At 45.1% G+C, this 22,198-nt stretch overlaps 1 protein-coding gene across 7 annotated transcripts in view; it reads left to right on the forward strand.

Moving 5' to 3' along the window:
• prkcz (protein kinase C, zeta) overlaps positions 1–22,198 on the forward strand; it is a 99,640-nt gene that overhangs the window by 44,228 nt on the left and 33,214 nt on the right. For 6 of the 7 annotated variants that reach the window (XR_014871646.1, XM_085146754.1, XM_085146750.1 and 3 more), the window contains 6 exons: positions 6,300–6,385; positions 15,589–15,720; positions 16,576–16,666; positions 17,600–17,652; positions 17,781–17,975; positions 21,457–21,554. Coding sequence is in view for 6 of the 7 variants with exons in the window: in XM_085146754.1 (XP_085002880.1) it covers positions 6,300–6,385; positions 15,589–15,720; positions 16,576–16,666; positions 17,600–17,652; positions 17,781–17,975; positions 21,457–21,554 (655 nt within the window). In the remaining variant the exon portion in view is untranslated. Of the gene's footprint in view, positions 1–5; positions 1,469–6,299; positions 6,386–15,588; positions 15,721–16,575; positions 16,667–17,599; positions 17,653–17,780; positions 17,976–21,456; positions 21,555–22,198 lie in introns of those variants that run through there. The other variant, XM_085146751.1, reaches the window with a different exon arrangement.

The following is a 22,198-nucleotide window of genomic DNA, read 5'->3' on the forward strand; positions in this document are numbered from 1 at the left end:
GGTGAGCGTGGAGCACGTCGGGTCATCTGAGGCGTGTGCAGAGAAAGGTCGCACGAGGGCTGAGTGAAGGTGCCAGCGATGATGATGTCATTAAAAGAAATGGCTTGTTTGGATGTTTCTGCGTTTTAATCCTGGAATTAGTGGAATTGTTGAACACTTCCTTTGGTTTGGTTGCGCAAAGACACAAGAACGAGATCCATCTCATTATATCAGTTGGAGAGAATAACAGGAAGTATTTTTAACTGAACGCTTCCCCTGTGTTGTTTTGCTGCGAGTGTGGGAGTCTCTCTGACAGCCTCGTTCCCAGTACAACCAGTGTCAAACCCACAGTGTCTCCCTATCCTCAGTTGGGACCAGGAGTAAGGCTGTGTCTGTATTTCAGCTTTGTGACTTGATGGCTTTAGTTAAGTTCCCGTACACGCTCTACACGCTGTATTCCTGCTGAAAGTCATTTATTCAGATGTTACAGCTGAGATGCATCACTGAGCACGACAGACTGAGCATCTGACTTTAAAACAGACACTTTGAAGGTACCGCTGGAAACAATCTGTGTTGTTGACTATGATGAGCATTTATAAATTCATACATGCTTAAATTTGTTTCATAGGCTGAAGTTCCCAATCACACCATGCTCACATATTATTTTATGAAACAAGAACTTTTCACAGATTTCTAAGGCAGCATGTTGGCGAGTGTTTGCTTTAACAGCAGAGGGTGCAGCAAACAAACCTGAGGACACACCCTGCATCTGTGATTATCTCAGGATAAGATTCAAAGATGGCTCCTGAATAAAAAGTACTCATAAATAAATAAATAGTTCATATTGTCACAGTTCATTTGATTCCATAGAAAGTTTGATTAAAGTTGTCCATAATAATCCCATAATAATAATAATACTAATAATAAAGATTTTATGGGACTTTGTTGTGTAGTTTTGTCTCCGTCTCTTCCAGCACAGTAAGTCTGTTGTGTTATCACAGACGGTCTAACGGTGTCAAAAACACCTCGGAGCTGTTTTATTGATCTGCTTCAGCTTCTTTGGGAGCCAATAATAGCCTCGCTTTATGTAACAGCCTTAAAAACTGGCAGCAGAGAGTAACTTGGCCCAGTCGGTCGCTGTGTCGCTGATGAACGCTGCTGCTAATTCCTTTAAGAGTCAGTGAAAACAAACAGTTTGACTCTTAAAGCTCGCTGTTTCCTTTTTTCTGCGTGAGTCTGAGGGGAGGGGCGGGTGTTGTTGGTAACGTATATGCTGCTACTTTCCTGTTAGTGAGAGGAACAATGTCTGGAAGTGAGTCAAACCCTTGTAAATGTCCTGTTCTGGAGAGATTTGGTAGGACCACCCTGCTCTCCTGCTCCACAGCTCGCTGCGTAAGTCACAGTATATCTCCGATAGGCTGTCTGCTCGTCTTCATCCCTCCAGTGGACAAGATGGCGGGACTGTGTGCTTTGGCCTTTGCATCTGGAGGTATGGTATCGTTTGATTCGCCTGCTCTGCTTTGCTCATTCACTTTGGGCCATTCTTACTATCACCTTGGCAGAAATGTGGGACAATGCAACACTTGTTCTCCTCAGGGGTATGCTGTACTAGGTCAGCTCTTTGAAGCTTTGCCAGTTAGTGCAAGTGAAGTGTAGCAGAGTTTACAGCACATTTGGGCTGTGAGAGGTCCTGTGATGGTTCTTTAATGGGAGGCATGGAGCTCTAACCACAGTCGACTGTGTTTCACAGCTGCTCATCTGAATTTTAACACCTAAAGGAACATGGATGAGACCGGGGAATCCCATTGGTCTATTTACCATATCTTGTGGTTAACACCAATGTTTGAGTTAAAACTGCACAATATCACGATGCTGACAGGGGCATCATGCTAACTCTCAGGTTAACATTACCGTTGTTCTCCAGCACTAGGCATCTACTGGTTCCTTCAACAATACTCTTACTTTACCAAGCACATGATCTTTTCACTGGCTGACTGAGATGTGCTCCTGCTGTGTCTGAGGCCAGGAGTCGAGTCAGGCAGTCATTATAAATTCAACTCAGTTCTTGCCTCAAGCCACTTTATATTGTAAGGTAAAGACCCTGCAGTATTAGGAAGCAAATCATTAGCAAGCAGTTGTTGACAATGGGAAGGAAAAACTACAGTTTAAGAGGAAGAAACCTGCGGCAGAAGCAGGCTCAGGACAGAGGGTCGGGGTAGAGACGGGACAAACTGTAGGAGAGACGGCCACACTTTAACCGATTTATAAACACAGAGGAGCAAAGAGGAAATGCTCAGTGTATCATGGGAAGTCCCTCAGCAGCCCAAGCATATTGCACCATAAGTAGGGGATGGTTCAGGATCACCTGATACAGCCCAACTATAAGCTTTATCACACAGCTTTCAGTCTAATCTGTCTCCTGAATCCACACCAGGACCTGGTTCCACAGGTGGCCTTTACATGCTTACACGCAGGTGTATTCTTTGAAGCATCTCTTTTGGGGCCAGTGCCTTTAAAGAAGCCGTTTACATATTCACAGCCATTGAATATTGATCGATTGTGATGTATTAGTTTGAGTGGTAGAGCCACTCTGTGAACACAGGAATCAAATACAGTGCACTGAGAATGAAAACACTGAAACTGAGAGTGTGTCCTAATGATCCTGGCCATGTCAGAGGGGACATGTGTGACACACGTGTCAGTGACACAGGCCCACACAGGATCTGAGTGGATAAAACATTCCACAGTGCAGCTGTGGTGCACAGACACCAAAGCAGTGTTTGCAGCAGGCTGTAACCATCAGAGTCTTTCTACTGATTTATTATTAATGCTCTGATTATGAAGGTTCCCCCAGACAAGTCTGTATGACACAAAGGAGGAAACTCGTGTGTTGAAGCTCCTTCTGTCTCATGGTTTTATCAACACACTGAGCTAATTGCTGCAATTTACCACTTTGCACTTAATGATTTAATCATACTGTATTTAGCATTTAGTGTGGGCATGTGCTGTGTGTTAAATCACACATAGGTTTCCTCACACGTCTCCCCACATTAGCATGTGGTGTCTCATCCCCATCTCCCTCACCCACCAGTAAGAAGAAAATAGTGGGTAACTATGGAAACACACTGCAGTGGTTCTCTTTTTCTTTGGAGGGCTTAAGAAGATTTAAGGGAGTTCACAGAAAAAAACTGTAAAGAGCGAGGCCTGTTTGTGCTTCAGATCTCCACAGCCTGGCTTCACACAGACCCAAAGCAGCCACAGCTTCTTGTTGTTTGTGCATTGAACATAGCAGAGTCACTCTACAGCAGGGCTACTTTAGTGACACGAGGTCTCTGTGACTTCAGTTTTGCCTTTAATGCCCAGTAAGCTGGTCGTGCTTTGGCGCATTTCAGTCCTTGTTTCTATGGTTCTCATTTGCAAATAGAAACGAGCGCTTCGTTTTTGGCTCGGACGAGGCTCGCACCACACTGCACGCTTTAAAGTGACGTGCAAGCAAGTTAGCTACACCAGCTGCTCGTTAATCAGCCAGTCACATAGCTTTAAGCCTGTAAACATGGACGACCTGCAGAAATTCAAAGTAAACATTAGAATTCTGTGTGGCTGACCTCGACCATCCATGGTGACCACAGCGTGCCCATTTTATCTATGTGCACAGCATGCACGCACCGTGGAGGCCAGCTCCAAGGCAACAGCACAAGCATGCAGTATATGGAGGTGATGCACTGTCCCAGCTGCTGCTCTGCAGAGGTGTAAGCCCCCCTACGTCAGCTCAGCACTAAGAGCGGATAAGGATATCGATTCAGGAGTGGAGTGGCCATCAGCTGCCTCCTGTGGAGGACTCACTGATCCACCTCGCTAACATCTACACCGAAAATCTGAGGAGTAACAGGGACTGAAGGAACAACTGGAGCAGCTGCACAGATCCCTCACACTGCCTGGCCTGTGGTAGAGGACCTGAGCCTGATGAACACACAAATACTGTTTTATATATTACACACACAGTGATGCTGAACATGAGAATGCACAGACGTGTACACGACGCAGAGTAGAAATCAGATTCAGCACCACGGTGAGGTCTGCTTTTAGAAGATTTATCGTCAGGGTGCATCTTTACTGACAGGTTCTGACATTCTCATGACAACATGAGCATGGGCTGGGGTTACCATGGCAACAGAGGCAAAAGATGTGTGAGTGGAGGACGTTATTAGGCCACGCCCATCACTGGAGAAACTAACTAGACTGAAAGCTAGTACAGATGGGGATGGGGTGGGGGGGGTGGGGGGGTACACTGGGAGAGCAGCTAATGAATAATTAGTGAGAGGGGAGATGGTGATGCCACATGGCTGTGGCTCATACTGTGGTGAGGTGGTTGTGTTGGGTTGTTGGAGTAAACTGCAGGAGGCGGCACACACAGGCTGTGCCTGAGGCTGTGTAACGTGCTGCTGCTCAGCACTATGCTCTTTAATAACATCTTTATGAAGTCTTATGAAGATTGAGTTTAATGAAATGAAAACTAGTATTGTTCTTTTCAGTGAGAAGGTATCTGACCTGACAGGGACAGATCAGCTTTGTGGGTGTAAGATGTCATCATGCTTATTTCTGCTTTTGTTTTAATGAACTGGTCACAGGTAATATTGACTGGTGTAATGCTAACTGTCAGCGTACATTTTGATTCAAGTTAATGACACTCATGGTGAATTCAGCCATAGTAAAAATAACTACAGCGTGTTGAGTGGTGTAGCAGCCCGTGGAAACGGTGTCGTCTTCTGACTAAAGGCTTAAACCCCGATGATGTCACCAGTTTGGAAGTCAGTGTGAGGACTGGATGGTGACTTTTTTTACAGTTTTGGCTCTGGGTGACTCTCTGCTATTATTCCCTTGTTGGATGATGGTGCAGCCTGGATGGGTCTTTGGAGAACAGGTGATTTATTCTCTTGGCCGGAGCTGTGAGCCTGTGTTTGGCAGCTTCTAGAGCCACACTCATGGACACTTGGTACTAGGAGTGATCTGTGAGGCAGCATATGCAAGTATCTGCACAAGGACTTTGTGCTCTTTGTTGGGGTCTTACCTGAGTCTCACCACAATCTTCATCCTCAGCTCAGCAGGTCGGTCTGTCATTGGTGACTGTGCATTAACCAGTTCACTTCTGCTCTGTTCTCCCAGGGCTGGCTCCATACTGTTGTTCCCACTGTGCTGTAGCTGTCTTCTATTATTATTGCAGTGAGCTACTCGGTGCTTCTCACCCATAGTTCCCATATGCATATAACCCCTCTCACTGCGGTGGCTGGTATAGTAGCAGTCTGTGGTGGCCAATAATACGGTTTCATGTTTGGGGGTTGGAGTCCTCTTTCATACAGAGGTGTTTTCAATAGTGTTGGTTTGAGTGAGTGTATCAGGATCAGGATTTGGGTTGTAGGAGACCGCACCGATAAACTGGTTGTAACGTTTCTTTTTTATTCCTTCATAGTTTAGAGGATTTAGTATTGTTGATGTTATAAGAAAACTGCCCACACGACTCAGCTTCATGCATTATGTTGAAAATGTTAGCAAGTCGGTTTGATTACAAATGTGAGGACTTGTTGTTGTTCTCCAGTTTGGATACCAGAAGAGTTTCTCTGTATTAAGCCATCAACACCTTTGTGTGCAGCAGGTGAGGCAACATCTGACAAAGCAGCATTGTGTGAGGATGGAAGCACACATGACAGCAATGTGATGAAATAATCCTGCAGAGAATAAACACATACAGAAGTCTTTATAGTGCTTCTTCATTCCATTCAATGAGCCTGATAATATTAATAACAGTGTGTCTGATAGGATTGTTTCAGACGGTCACACTATTGATGAGCCCAGGAAAGCCTTTGTAATAATGTTAAATATTGTTTCCAACAGCAGCAGCTCTCACACATCTAAATGAAGCAGCAGTTTATTTTTAGCAGACTGCACGGTCCTGTTATAAATAGCTCCACCGTTACAGTGTCGTCTGAATAAAAGAAATTATAAGGTACTGATGAGTCTATTCATCAGGTAAAACAAGCAGTGATGGAGGTGCTGAGGGAGAAACATGAAGGGAGGAGTTTGAAGAGTGGTGAAGGAGGGAGTGGATAAGGCAGAGCAGTGTGAGCTTCTACTGCTGTAGAGAAACCCGACGCTGATCTTCCCCCCTCGCTCAAACTCTGATGTTGTGCATGAAACCTGGACCTTTACCTCACTTTTTACCTGATTGTATCACTTTTTTCTTTTATCTTAGCTCCCCCTCCATCCCTCTCTCAATTAGTCCCTCATCATGCTACAGCTCTACAACCGTTTCCTCTCTCTCCTAGAATCGATCTACCGACGGGGGGCCAGAAGATGGAGGAAGCTCTACCGAGTGAACGGACATCTCTTCCAGGCCAAACGCTTTAACAGGGTGAGTGTCCTCAGGTCTTACTAATGCTCACTGGCAGCTGAGGAGAACACTGGGTAACGCCTGCACTCTGCCTCGCTCAGGGTCATTCGAGCCACTGGAGATATATAATGTTAACCATTGCTGTAGCCGTGCGTATGAACATCTGCCCTGTGCCAGTCTGGACTTGCAACATATAGTCACGAAATACTGACACTGGTGTTTGTGCTGCTGTATTGTTGGCCTCATGTGTCCAAAGAGCGTCCAGACGGGTCAGGCTGTGTTCAGGTGTGTTTAACCCTGAGCGTTACAGGGTGTGACGTACACACCTGAATGACAGCACCTAGCTGCTGCAGACACAGTAAGGACTCCTAACTACTGAAGAGCTAGTGGTGTTAGTGCAAGATGCTGCTGAGCGACGTGTCAGAAGGGTGAATACAGGCTCTGACCTGGACTGTCTATTACTGTGAAAATAAAAGGTTTAGTTGGGGAAACTGTTACTTTGTGGTAATTATTTAGAAATATCATGATTTAGTGTGTTACACTGGTATGTTTGTGTCATAAACATCCTGCATTTAAATGATGACAGGTAACCCAGTCACCTCACAGCTAAGCTGTTTGAACACTGGTGTATAATTCACAGTGTCCTCGTTGTGGCTGGTTCCCTCATCTCAGCTCAGACCTGGAAACAAGTGGGTGTCTCTGTGTAGGATAGTTTTCCATTTGATGTTGCCTCAGCGAACATGATGATGAATGAGGCCAGCCCTGTGGTTCAGAGGATGATATTTGGTGTTCCTGTGTCAGGACAATATGCCCATGATCATGGAAATGTAAACGCCCTCCAATCAGTGCACACAGTTTCACAGACAGAGCTGTGTGCTTGTTTTCCTGGTTTGTAATCCAGCTTGGAGTGAGATGGTCTTAATGTGCGGACCAGAAAGTGGATAAGCTGAGTGCAGGCAGCGTGCTGGCTCAGCACTATGGCTCTCGGGGTTATTATTACTGATGCACTCTGCCTTAGTCAATGAAGAAATAAACTGTATGCAGGTATACACTATAGTGACATACAACAACTATCATCACAGTGAGAGAGCTGCTGTTCGCTTCATGCTGCTGTCGTGTATAGTTTCACTGCTGCCTATACAAATAAGACCAGTTTTCATCTTAAAATACCAAATATGTAGGAGAAAGTGTAATCCCTGCCTTGATTATGTTGATTATGTTCCCATTCAGGACCTTCAATGTTTGCACTGAGGTCCTAAGAATGACATAAAGGTGGAGGACTTGCTACACAGTGTACAGAAGCTTTAACAGGACCAGTTGCCCAGAGTCTCCGGGACTAATGCACCCTAATAGGAACTGCTGAGGAAGGGGAGATGCACCCAGCCCTTACTGCCTATGTGCAGATGCCTGCACACCTCTGATGACCCACTCACTGAGCAGCTCTGATAGTTAGGTATAATATAGAACAACCCATATTTTTTAAAAGTGAATATCCACAATTTAGATTTTATATTTAGACAGGATATTTATTGAATTAATTTGGCGGTGCTTTCATGAAGGTGTGAAAGCACCTCATGAAAGCACGGGGTGGCTGTAGCTCAGGTAGTAGAGCGGGTTCGATCCCAGTCTGCTCCAGTCTGCATGCCAAATATCCTTGGGCAAGATACTATACCGAGTGTGTCTGAGTATCGGAGTGTGAACGTGTATGAATGTTAGTTAGGTAGCACTGAAAACACAGAAAAGTGCTTGTGTGAATGGATGTGATTGGGTGAATGAACAAGTTGTATAAAGTGCTTTGAGTGCTCAGAGTAGAAAAGCGCTGTGTAAGACCCGGTCCATTTACCATTTACCAAAAAATGGACCCAAGTGTAAATTTGTGAGGCAAAAACTTGGCAGAACCTTTATATCCAAAACAGTGGCAAAACAAAGCATACAAAGACTGTGCAGCTGTGGCATGTAAGGAGTGTTGTGTATAGATATTTAGATTTACAGACTGGGGCACGTTAGGAAATGTACATCAAGTCAGGAGATGTTCCTGCTGTTTCCTTCATGAATTCATAACAGCAGGCGCCTGAATTGTTAAGCAGCTGCCTCTCAGACTGGGACTTGTGTGACTGTTGCTATGCCAGCTCCCAGGATTCTGGTTGGTTACTGTGTTGTCCTCAGCATATAAATAAGAGCTGAGGAGAAGTAGGCCAAATTTCTCCTCCTTTCTCTCACTCTCTCTCTTTACATCTGCGTCCCTCCCTCTCCGTCTGATGCTGCAGAGGCAAAGCTGCTCTCTGGCTCTTTCCCCTCTGACATCGTGGGCAGTCTTTAGCTCCTGTTTCCCATGTGATGAGGACGGCGTTGGAGGATGACTGACAGCGTCCTCTCATGGAATAAAATCCACACAAGCAAACACAAAACATGCTAGCTCAAATATGAGAGGGGCATGTTTGTGACTGCTGGTTACAGATGTGTAATCCGAATCAGATGAAGTATATTATATTGTATCTTTAGCTTTCTAGCCTGGTCTTTTCCCACAGTGACATCAGTGGGAAAAGGGCGTAATGAGGAGTGGGACAGAGAGTTGTTCATGGTTCATGGTTGACCTTTGTATCCTCAGTGAACAGCATCCATATACAGGACCTGCAGGTGTTGGGCACTGGGCTTAAAACAAAGCCATTTTCAGGCAGACACAGGTTTGCCACATGTATTCACTCATCTGCCTTCACATGCATATGAACTTGAGTCACACCCCATTGTTAATCCATAGGGTTTCATATACGATGGTGGCCCAACCTTGGCAGCTATAACAGTTTCATCTCATCTGGGAATGTTGAAGTTTAGGAGTGTTTATGGGATTTTTGAGTATTCTTCCAGAATCTGTGCACAGCACACACGAGTGTCTCGCAGTCGCTGCTCTGATTCATCCCAAAGGTGGATGAGATCTTGGGTTGAGGTCAGGACTCTGTGCAGGCCAGTCAGCTCAGGAGCTGCTTTGTGCACTGGTGTTGCAGTCTTAGAGGCCATCCCCAAACTGTTCCCACAAAGTTGGAAACATGAAGTCGTCCCAGATGTCTTGGTATGCTGAAGCATTTCTTTAAGGGAAACTGCTGACACACAACCCCACACCAAAATACCTCCTACACCAAACCTAAAACCTGGCACATGTAGTCAGATAAGCACCGTTCTCATGGCAACAGTCAAACTCATATTCACCCATCGAATTGCCAGATGGAGAAGTGGCTCAGGAGGTAGAGCAGGTCATACAGTGATCGGAGGTTGGGGGTTCGAGTCCTGTCTCCCTTGGGTTAGTAAGGACTTAAAGCCATAGAAGGAAGTGGATGGGGGAATGTAGCATGTTGTATTGAGGTGCTTTGAGCTCTCTGGGAGAGTAGAAAAGTGTTTTGTAAGAATCAGACCAGTTCCCATTTGTTACTCTGTGCTTCTGCCAGCTGAAATGCATGTGAGGCTTTGCTTTGAGCTCGGTGGTGTAAGGCTTGGATGGAGCTGCTCAGCTGTTCTTCAGCTAACATGAAGGTCACGACCTCTGCATCCTCGGACCCCACTCTGTGGTTTTACGTGCCATATCACTGTTGCTGAGTTGCTGTCATTCCCAATCACTTCCTCTTTGTTATAATACCTCTAACAGTTTTGGAGTGTTTAGTAGTGAGGAAACTTTCTGACTGGACTGTTTGCACACGTGGCATCCTGTAACTGTACCATGCTGGAGTTCAGTACAGTAGTAAGGATGGTGGTTTCTGGGGCACATTATATTCTGTAAATCACAGGTGTCGAACTCCAGGCCTCGAGGGCCGGTGTCCTGCAGGTTTTAGATGTGTCCTTGATCCAACACAGCTGATTCAAATGGCTAAATGAACTCCTCAGCATGTCTTGAAGTTCTCCAGAAGCCTGGTAATGAACTAATCATTTGATTTAGGTGTGTTGACCCAGGGTGAGATCTAAACCCTGCAGGACACCGGCCCTCAAGGCCTGGAGTGTGACACCCCTGCTGTAAATGATGCTTTGCTGTTGTAACGGCCTGATTCTGTGCAGGTGTTATCAGTTATTTTGCTCTGATGAGTTTTCCTAAAAGCAAAGCAGACAGCACATCATTTCTCAGCAATATTAGGCCCCGTCAGTGTGCGGGCACTCGCACGATCTGTACCACTGCCTGCTGGGATCAATCGATAAAGCGCCTTCTGCTCTTTAATCTGAAGCTGCAGGCAGCTGCAGGCAGCTGCAGGACTTTGGACCTCCACGTGACAAGCACAGCTCTGAGAGATGCTTCTCCCCTCTGCTGGTTTCTATCCCAGCTTATTCTGGCTGGTTTATTACATGTTCTTAAAAGCTGGTGACCTCTCTGAGTCTTGGAAACACCACATGTTGCCACGTAGATGACAAGAATACACATGGGTCATCATGAACATTGTTGATCATCATAACAGTGGCAGAGGCGGCTCAGCCCTGGCGCAGGGGGGGTATGGGGTCTTAACACACCCCCGTTCTCTACTAGCCATCGGGGCGGGGGGGCTGGGAGGAGATGTTGGCTGTCCGATTGGCCTCCCTGCTGCTGCGGAGCCTGGGACGGTCTGCTTGCCTCCACCCCGGAGGGAAGGGTAACATCTCTTGGGTCTGGGTGCCGTTTCCCCCTCTGGGGGCGAGGGTACCTGGACCCGGGGTATAGAGTATGTTTGGGGAGTGTGATTGTGTGTACATGTCCATTTATGTTTATCCCTACGTTGGGTGAATGCTGAGTGTTTGTATATGTGTGCATGAGGGTGGGAATGCCTGTGTCTGTGTCTGTGTGTGTGCCTGTTTGTCTGTGTCTATATGTCAGGTCGGGTCTTAGACTCCACCTCTCTGGGAACTCCCAGGCCCTCCAAAGTGTGGAGGCCTATCTCCCCTCACCACACTCCCTGCCGGTGACTGATGCCCTCAGGGGTCGGTGCATTGGTGGTTCTTGGTGTCCGGGGCTGGGCGCTCAGGTATGTACCAGCTCACTCCCGGTGGCTACTTGGCGGGGCCTGGCGCCTGTTGCTCGGTCAGGCCTCTTCCGGGGCGCGGGAAGGGCCTCCGGCCTCTGTGCCTGCGGCTTGGTTCACTCTGGCACAGCTGGCTGCCGGCAGAGCCGGCGAGCACGCCGGTGCAGCCCCCTCTAGCTTCTGCCCGGTGGCTACTGGGTGACCCCTCATCTGGGGATCCTCAGCCCTTCCCATGAGGGTTGCACGGATGCCCCTCCGGTGGTCCTCCTTGGGCTCTTGCACTCTGGGGCCTCTGGATGTCTGGGGCCTGGATCTCCTCCATGCCTGCTTCATGCCCTGGGGGACAGGGCTATGGCTCTCTACATCCTCTAGCAGACCATTACATGGGGAAACCATTTGAATACAAGCGCGCCGATCCACACAGGTGTGCACACGGGTGTTCACTGTTCGTAGACTTAAATCACACCTTTCTTGGCTGCTACTTCAAAGCACATTGTGCGCTGTCTGTGCTGCACAACAACATTCAATATTTAGTATTTACTGCTGTTTACACTTAGCTAGATTAATGCAATCGTGTTGTGTTTAGTATGTTGCTTTGGTTTTTTTTTTTGCTTGTTTTCTATTCTTTTTCTCTCAACAGGTGATCCCGGAGATATTTTTTTCCCCCTTTCTCACTGTCCCTCTCCCCTTCTGTTTTTCTTTTCCTTCCTCTTTTTTTCTCCCTTTCCTATCCCTCACTCATGTCTGTCCCGTCTGTAACAACTGAAAATAAAATAAAATAAATAATAAAAACAAAGGTCGATCAAATGGACCAATACGGCAATGCCATGATGATCCATTTGGCAAAATAAATCCATTGGGTATCCTTGTTGGTCTTCAGACAACAATTCTGACGGCCCAAGAACCAAATGGGACAGGCAAAGAAAAGAAAAAAAAACAGTGGCAGAGGCCAAGGTGTGGTTTGCAGAGTCAGTATGTTAGAGAAGAGTGGTGTGCACTAATACACCACTTACTGTCCTCTAATGTCCTGGAGCCTGACACTGCAGGGTTCCCCGTACAGCCACATGTATGTGCTCTGCAGCAGCTCAGAGCAGTGAGATGTGGTCCAGCTAAGTCAGGGACAGCGTTTGGGGTGAGCCGTTCTGATGCACCAGAGAAACTAGAGCAACTTTAGTCAGTTTTACAGTGTTTCACTGTTCTGTCTCAAGGAGACTGCGTGTATTATCATGTACAGACGTGTACGTACACTCATCATGGCCATGTAATATTTAATCATTTAACCAGTGTAAATATGGGTCAGTTATTTTGGTATTTTTATGCTGATGTCAGTCAAGGGCTGATATCCAGTCAGCGTACAGGTGCACCTGTGATTATTCTCATGTTGGTGTTTGTATCATCCAAAAAAATCCTAAAAAGAACCCGAAGCTTAGATTGACATTGCTGTCAGGCTGGGTGTGGGTGAAAGTTTGTGCTTTAACTCTGTTTAGTGTTAGAGGGAAAGGACTTGAAGTCTTTGCTGAAGCATTTCCATGGTAATAGAGTACTGACTGGGACTTTGTTCTTTACAATGATGTCAGTACAGCCGAGCACACACTCTGCATCTCAAGTGTTCACTTCCCAGGGAGACGGTTTGGTGACTCCCCAGAGACACCGAGCAGCTTTGGTACAACTACACAGAAAAGGACTCCACACCAAGTCATGTAACAGAGTAAACTTACAATAAGCCTTGGCCTGGCCGAGGACACGAGGAGGAAGGACGAGTCTGAGTTAGAGACACGTACATAAAGGGTGAGGCTGAGGTTGTGCAGTCCAGTTAGAAATCTATCGTATTAATAACATTACAAAACCATATTTTCAGCATGAAGTAGTGTCTGTGGTTGATTTGACTGAATGTCACACTGTATACATGCTGTTTTCTTTTAAACACGTTCTGGAAATGTAATGTGTATACACACTACCGCTCAAAAGTTTAAGAAAACCCAAAATTTTCCAGTTTTTTATTGAAAATGATGCAGTTTAATGTCTCATTGAACTCTGAAATGAAAGCATAGCACAAATAAGTAATTGGAATTTAAAAAGAAATCATGGAATCAGTTTCTAGACCAAAGTGTATTCTAACCTTTGACCCATCAGAGTAGCCTCCTTTGGCAGATATAGCAGCTGAACACAGCCGTGGCTTCTTTCTACAATAGAAATCAAATATTCTCCCATATCTGTAGCAGAAGTTCCCATAAACATGGACCTTGTAGGTTGCTTTGCTTTCAGTATTCTGTCCAGTTCAAACCAGCTCGATGGGGTTTAAGTCTGGAGACTGTGCTGGATACTCCATGTTTTCAAGCTCACCACCTTGTTCTTTTTTCCTGAGGTAGTTCTGGCACAGCTTGGATCTATGTTTTGAGTCTTTATGTTGCTGTAGGATGAAGCCCTGACCAACTAGGCTCATACCAGAGGGTCCTGCATGGTGCTGCACAACGCTGTGGTACGTGTTTTGGTTCAGGGAGCCTCTCACTCTGTACAAGTCACCGACCCTGGATCCAGCAAACAGCCCCAGACCATCACACTTCCTCCTCCATGCTTGACAGTCGATACCACACACTGTGGAACCATCCTTTACCTACTCGACCACAAAGATCCTGTGTGATGAACACAAGATTTCAAATGTGATCCATCAGTCCATAATACCTTCTTCCAGTCTTCAGTAGTCCAATGGTGGCGTTTCACAGAACAAACAAAGCCTCTTTGTCTTATTCTGACGTCTGGCTTTCTTGCTGCAACTCGTCCTGTCAAACCTGCAGCTCAAAGTCTTCTCTTCACAGTTGAAACTGAGACTTTCTTACTACGACCACTGTAAAGCTGCTTAAAACTGTTGTCCTGTGAGCCGCCTATCACACAGCTGTTAACTCTCAGAAACTTGTCCTCTGATTCAGTCGTGTCTTTGGGTCTGCAGACCTCTTCCTGTCACAGTTTGTTTCTGAGCCTTTGGATGGTGAAGGAAACTGTACTCACTGACACCTTGACTTTCTTTGCAGTTTCTCTGTAGGACAGACCGACATTTATAAGTGTTATGATGGTCTGTCTCTCTTCCATTGTTAATCACCTTTTTCTCACACACTCACACACGCAGCATTTGAAACATTAGTATTAGATGCATGTTGTCACACTTCCATGTTTCAGATTATCAAACAAATATTAACATTAGACAAACAGGAATAAACACAAACTGCAGTTTTTATGCCGCAGCCATAAAAAGTTGTGATGTCATCACCCTCCTGGGTTGGCGGTGATGACATGTCTAAGGCTACGTTCACACTGCAGGCGAAAGCGCATCAAATTTGACATTTTTGACCCATATCCGATCATGGTATGACAGTGTGAACGGCACAAATACGATATTTTCAAATCCGATCTGGGTCTCTTTCGTATGTGGTGCTGAATCCGATACATATCTGATGTTTTAGAAAGCGAGGCTGTTTGAATGGTCATGTCGCATTAAATCCGTCTTTTACGTCACTGACACAAGACAGATGCCAATTATCAGCGCCGGAGAAGCGCCCGATAAGACATCGTGAACGCTTCCTTCCCATGAACTGTTGGGAAGACAACGTTGGAGAAACATGAACATTTTATTTGTACTGTATAATCTGCAGATTCTGACAGAAATCTGCAACGATCCTTTGAAGCACCGCTCCTCTCTAAAACAGCAATAATGATCATTATTAGGCCATATGTAAATAACAAAATAACTTTATAACTTAAAGCAAAATTGGGAAACGGAAAGTCCGAAACAAGTCTTTATATTAAGGGCCATCAGTCAAACAATACTGTTGGTCTGGGTGTAAACAGAGCGCGTTGTGTGTGACGTCTTCTTTTGCGCATGCGGGCCGCTTTGAGGGTTCACACTAGAGCGCGTTTGCTGTCACATTTTATTTGTAGTGTGAACAAGCAGACAGCACAGTCGCCGTCTTGTTGTTTATGAAGACAGAGTTCTATTGTTGAAAATGTCTTTTGACTTTCTCTGTTATAATGCACGATGTGTATTTATTCTGTCATGATAATAATTGTATTAAAATAAATACTGATTACAAATGTGGATGTTTGCAGCTGTGTTTTGTGCTATTCAGCCATAAAGGCTAACTATGAAAATCAGACTCCTCATTTAAACGATGAAGAGTCTCATTGTCCGTCCTGTAATGTCAAAGTTTGACTTTGACATATATATTCTGCTAAAAAAGGGTGCATGTTTTTGTCTTACAGAAAGCCTACTGTGCCCACTGTAGTGACAGGATATGGGGGCTGGGCAGTCAGGGCTACAAGTGTATCACCTGCAAACTGCTGGTCCATAAGCGCTGTCACAGACTCATCCCTCAGACCTGCCAAAGGCTTATGGTGAGTATGTGATTATGCCCATTAAATTGCACAGAGGCTCTTGTTGTCTGCATGGATCATTGTGGAAGCCTTTCCCTCCCTGGACAAAGAACCATTCAAAGAAACCATCAAAAGCCCCAAATTACCATGACACTCATATCAGTGAGGGGTGTGCGTAAACTGTGGACATGCAAAGAATAATGTTTAACCTTAGGTGCACTCAGTGATTGACCCTTCTTTGGTCATAGGTGGATAGAGAGCAGCTGCTACACTGGCCCTGTTGTTTAATCTCTCTTTAATTTGTTAGCAGTAGGCTAATGATGTAGATCAAGTAGTGATGTCTTCCTCCTTATCTTATCAGTGAAGCAGTTTATAAAAAGGAATTAAAATGGCTTTGAAACAGCTGGGAAACAACAAGCTAGTCTTTCAAACAAGTCTTTCTTCAAAGACCAGCAATATAGCGATATCCTAACTGATACAAAACAAGGACGGCGTGACCACAGACCAGTGTGCTCCACGTAGTCAATCCATTAGAGCGCTAGGCGAGCGTCTGGCCAAACAGGAAGATTCAAAATTTTGACCCCAGTCACCCAAATCCTGAGCAGAAAATCAATGCAGTCAATGGAGTATGTGCTCCGTGACTGTGCTGCTATCTTCACTGCCTTTTTTCCTGGATAAGATTAAATCCCTTTCCTGGAGAAACCCCCACACTTCATTAGAGCAGCAAATTTCTGCCCATGAGCTGAAATACAGACCTCATCCTGAGCGTAAACATGAGCCATCATCCACTCGTCCAGGACTGCACAGCCATGACGGGATATCTGATAGGGCATGTTGCAAAGAAATGTAGGTGAATATCTGTAATCGTTTCTTCAGGATCCAGTCATGCCATCACAGAAGCCCCCTTCAGATGCCCAGAGTGCCGAGGTGGACCTTCCACTGGATGACACAGAGGACACAGATGGGAGTAAGATGCATTTCTTTTATATGCCACTGAGTTACCTAAGAAAGCTATAACGAGAAGCTAATCGTTGTATGAGTGCAGGTTTCTTTGAGATCCAGATGAAAAAGGGAAACTCTGAACTCTGCTACATTTTTATGAGACATAAGTCAGCAGAGAGCATGACGGGATCCTGGACACAGCATCCAAACCCAGTCCATGCAAGTCTAGAAACTGTGGACTACATGTCCCAGTCTGACTGCATTCATGTCCTGGACTGTTTGGACTCTAACACATAGGACATTTAACACTTTTCACACTTTCTGATGTCTTCTGTGGTCCTTCGTAGGTGGTGAACTGACCGTTGGGTGGGCCCTAAGAAATATGTCACAATAAAATATAATAGTGTAATTTTGTTTGAAATGACTACAAATATTTAGCATAAGAATGCATTTGAGTTTGTCTCAGAGTAAACTGTGATATCTGTGGATAAACAGGGTGACAAAATCTCTTTGAAAGTACACAAACTCTTTTAAATTTGAGAGTGAATAAAAAATAAAGTAGAGTGCTGTTCTCTACAGAGATGTGCACCACTACACCAGTTTCTTTAGTGTTGCCTTAAACGACAGCTACTTGTACAATTTATAACTGAGGAGCCCTCAGTGGCCCTCGCTGTCATTTTACGAGTCCCCAAAGAAATGAGTACCAGAGTGGCTGCTTGGACCAGTGGGCCTGGTCTCTTCACTTCTCATTCGCTGTCATCACTTATGTAACTCTGAGATGCTTATGTGTAAACTTGTGCCCATGAGATGCTCCGGGGCCCCTTGTGGATTAGCCTAGTTTGGTAAGAACAGGGGTCTTTATTTTGTGTGCTCTGCCTCCCTCTGCTGGTTGAGGGAAAGAAAGCATTTGCAACAGTCTCCAGATGGTCATAGTTTGGTGTGGATCTGTGTTTTGCAGTACCGTTTTTACCACACAACTGCGCAGTGAATAAAGCAGAAGACGAGACAGAGGTAAGACCGACTCATGAAGGATAATACGCTGATAATGTAAAAGCTGCCCATCCCTTTGAAAATGACTGTGCGATCATTCTTCTACATAAACTATGCTGATGATGCTATTCTGACCTCTGCCCCTGTAGGACATCAAAGCAGTAGTTGATGGCATCGATGGCATTAAGATATCCCAGGGACTGGCTCTTGGGCTGGCTGACTTTGACCTGATTCGAGTAATAGGACGAGGCAGCTATGCCAAAGTTCTGCTGGTGCGGCTAAAGAAGAACGAGCAGATGTACGCCATGAAGGTGGTGAAAAAGGAGCTGGTCCATGATGACGAGGTGAGAACACCCGGAGAAACTCTGACTGTAGTACTTAAACCCCTAGAACCATATGAGTACTCGTTAGCAGTAATAGGTTTCTTGTAGCTGGTCACCAGGTTTGCACACATGTCAGGAGGGATTTTAGCACACTCCTCTCTATAGAAACTCGCGAAATCCTGCCGCTTGGCAGAGTGAAGCTTCACCTCCCTCCACAGGTTTTTAATTAACAATTAATGTCTGGAATCTGGCTAAGCCAATACATGACCTTAGTGCGCGTTTCCTTTAGACACTTCTTTGTTGTTAGAAGACCCATCCATGACCCGTCCTGAGTGTTCTGGCTGAGGAGAGGAGGTCACGGCTCCATCCAAAGCATAATGTTTCCATCTGTGTGCTTGAGGGTGTGGTTGGTGTTCTTTGGTTCATACTCAGCACTTCTCTTCCCTCCAAAACACTGCAGGGCGGGTTGATGCCAAAAACCTCATTTCTTTGTTTCATCTGTCCGCAGCACTCTCTCCTGAGCTTTCTCTGAATCATTGAGATCTTTACTGACAAATGTAAGATGACACGTGCCTTCTTCTGAAGGGTGACTTTGCTGCAGGACTTCAGTTCATGGCAGTGTGTTGTGTTACCAGTGGTGTTCTTGGTGACTGTGGTGCCAGCTGCCTTTAGATCATTAACAAGTTTAGGCCTGGTTTTTAGCATCAGGGGTCTAGCCAGGACCCTTACTGGATACTGGGTGGGAATCAAACTTGTGACTCCTGCTCCAAAGGTGTGTAGTCTTACCACTACCCTATCCAGCTGCATTCCAGCCTTATGGAGGCTGACATTGGTTGACATTTGTTGGTCTTCCAATGGGTTTCTGTGGACAGGTGTGCTTTGTAAACAGTAGGAGTATTATATGTGGCGCACAGCTGGTCTGTGAGAGCCTGAATCCTCGGTTTATGTAGAGGATCAAATATTGTATAAAATATATGCTTTACAACAACAGGCTTCTTGTGCAGCATCCCACTGAGAGGCCTGAATTTACCACCGTGTGTTATACAGAAGACTGAGTTAGTGATTGAAAACATCAGAATTAGTGTTTCTCACTGACTTCTGTACTATTAGTTTTACAACAGGTAATCCACCCCCTGCTGGACATTAGAGAGAATGCAGAATTTATACTGCTGTGAGTTTTCAGACCTGGAGGCTTCATCCATCTTCATTGTGTTGTAACAGTCCAGAACAACTGACTGAAAACATTAACCACCACAGCTGCAAGCGTAAAAGAAAAACAAGAGAAGGAAACTCCAAACTCCAAACACTGAAGGTTTCAAAGATTTCTAAGCACAAAGACTGAGTGTGTAATGTTTGCCTTCAGGAGGGGATATAACTCTACAAGTCAGCCTACGTGGAGACAGCTGTTGCTGTTTTCCTTTTGAAATGCTTTGGAACAGATTTGGTAATCATTAGTAAATTCTTGTATAAAAGTGTGTAAACAGCAGCTTCAGCACCCAGTGATTTCCACTGAAGTCCACATACACAGATGATGTCAGGATCTGTGATGTTGGCACATCCCAGCCACGGACCGCTTTTTTCTGTCTTACATGTAGGGTTGACCTGGACCAGTGGTGGACAGCAGGACACATTTCATCGAGAATGTGGGGAATTTTCAATACTTCTGTTTATATTTTCTCTAATACTCAGAGGGCAGCTGGTTTTGCACGCTGTCTGTTTCATTATTTTACCTTGCATGGAGACAACAGGGCTCTGGAGAGATTTAGGAGCACTAGACTATGTAACAGGTCAATATTCAGAGGAGAGAGGAGGGTAAAAGTTGGAAGTGAAGGGTGACGATGAAACAGTGGGGATGTATGAAAATATGAGAATCAGGATTGGCTAAAGGAAGGGAATGGAACTGAGCCAGACACTTCCAGTGTCAAATGTCTGGCTGAAATGGAACAAAGAAGGGGAAATATGGAGTGGAGGTGGCACAGAGCTGCTCAGGAGGAAGAAGTGAGTGGGTGACTGAAAGCAGCAGATGAAATCCGGGTATAACATCCTCTTTGCAGGGATGAATAACCAGATGAACATGAAGTCTGCATAAATAATGTTCCACAGGCAAAAACATGTTATATTCATAGAAACAGAAGCATTACAATAGCCAAAGTGTCTTTTCATTTTCCATGAGTGATGCCCACACCTGCAGCTTTCTTTGAAAGTGTCTGTGACACAGAGTCTGTCTGCATGGTACGTTAGCAGTACTGACAGCTCCCTGTCCTCCAGGACTGATCATAACCTTAGAAACAACACGTGACTTCTGTGGGTGGATTGTGGATACAATAAGACTCAGTGACTTTGAAATACTTTGAGTCAGCTCTGTTTTCTGTGTTACTCTGATTTCACTTCTTGCTCTCGACTCGTCTGGCTTGCTGGTCTGATAACTCAAAGCTTAGCTTATGTTAACAGACTCTGATCACGTTCTTTAGACTCTGTGACTTCTCTGCCTCAAAAGTCATCAGGTAGTCCTAGAACATCGTAGCTGGAACATATGTTAAAAGAAAGACAGAGAGAGAGATTGGTAAGGAGGTGAGATAGGCCTGAATAAAGAAAGCTTACTGACTGTGCTGTGGTTGTGTGATGAAAGTCCACTAGATGGCAATATTGCTCAACATATAGGCCGAGGACCAGCGTCCTATAATACAGCATCATCCATGATCTGACCAGCTCACGTTGTCCCACATGGACACGTTTTATTCCATGACAAAGTTTCACTTTCTGTACAAACAACAATCCACGGACAGCAGGAAGGTGATTCCACTGAGAGGCAAATAGTCTGAAATGTCAGACGTGTTACAATGACTTATTTTGCATAATAACAATAATAATAATGGCTGGATGCAGTAATGACTTGACCAAAAGGAATTTTGTATCATGGCACAGTGTACACACACCTGATCACAGTTTAATGATGCTTTAACTTCAGATTCAGAGTCCTCGCTGCAGGCGAAGCACTGAGCAGCATACATGACATCCTGGGTACTCTGAAGGACTTCTGGGAGTTGGAGTGCTTTCAGCTGTTATTTTGTGACACCTGATTTAGAAAGACGATTCAGTATAAAAGGTTGGATACGATGAGATGCTGATGTCACAAAATAATGTAAAATTTTGCAGCAAACATTGTAGATTGCATACCTGTAATAACGTCACTTACTATTGGCAGTATTTTAGTCCAAAATCACAAACTGTAGATAAAAGATGGACTTTGGGAAGTGAATGTAAGCCACTGTGGTTCAAGTGCCTTAAACCTGCCATCGTGTTAAAGGACAATAGAGAGCTCTTCTGTTTCCTGAGTTCATGGCTTGCACTCCATTAATCTCCCATTCTGTGTGTGAGGGCTGTTCAAACCAGTGACACCAGTGACCTGATGTATATCCATCGATCTGTCTGAGAAAACCTACTGACAAACCGATTGTTCCCACATTATCTGTCTTTCATGCTGTCTGTCTCATCTCTGCAGGATATTGACTGGGTGCAGACAGAGAAGCATGTTTTTGAGCAGGCCTCGACCAATCCCTTCTTAGTTGGCCTCCACTCCTGTTTCCAGACAGAAAGTCGGTAAGAGGATAAAGCTGACACTGTGAGCGCTGTCGGGTACAGTGCTTTTCACTAAATACTCCTTTGACCATGGCCCGTTCTTACCTCAGTCTGCTGACGTGAGCTTAACGTCTAACTTCGTATTAACACACAGATCCAAAGTATATGTTCCAGCATACAGTCACATATTTAGTCGTACGTCTTCCTACATACACACATTAGCTGTAAACTGTGGCTCACGGCTGTGAAGTATAAAAATGAGCTTTGAGCCGTTGTTTAAAACAAAGCACAGATTCAGCCGACCTGACAAACAGAGGAAGGCTGTTCCTGAGTAGTTCCACACGTATCTGAAGACAGGTTGACAGTTTTCCAGAAGCTCCTCCCTTTTTTAACTTTGTGTAGTGAAGTCTTCAAACTGCTTTCTGGGAAAGCACAATGTTGTGTGTCGTTAGGGTTGTGTCACAGCAACAATGCCGCTGCACTCTGACACTGATTCAACTCTGTGCAGGGTCCAGCTCAAGGCAGCCCCGGAGCTCCATCATGCACCAAGTTCAAATGAGTTGTAGTTTGTGTCACTAGGTTTACATTGTGTGTCTAAATTTACTGAATTGAAAGCGATTAGACATTGTGGTGTGTTTTCACAGTGAGGTCATTGTTGTAGTTGG

Source organism: Neolamprologus multifasciatus, chromosome 20 (genome assembly GCF_963576455.1).
Source record: "Neolamprologus multifasciatus chromosome 20, fNeoMul1.2, whole genome shotgun sequence".
NCBI lineage: Eukaryota > Metazoa > Chordata > Actinopteri > Cichliformes > Cichlidae > Neolamprologus > Neolamprologus multifasciatus.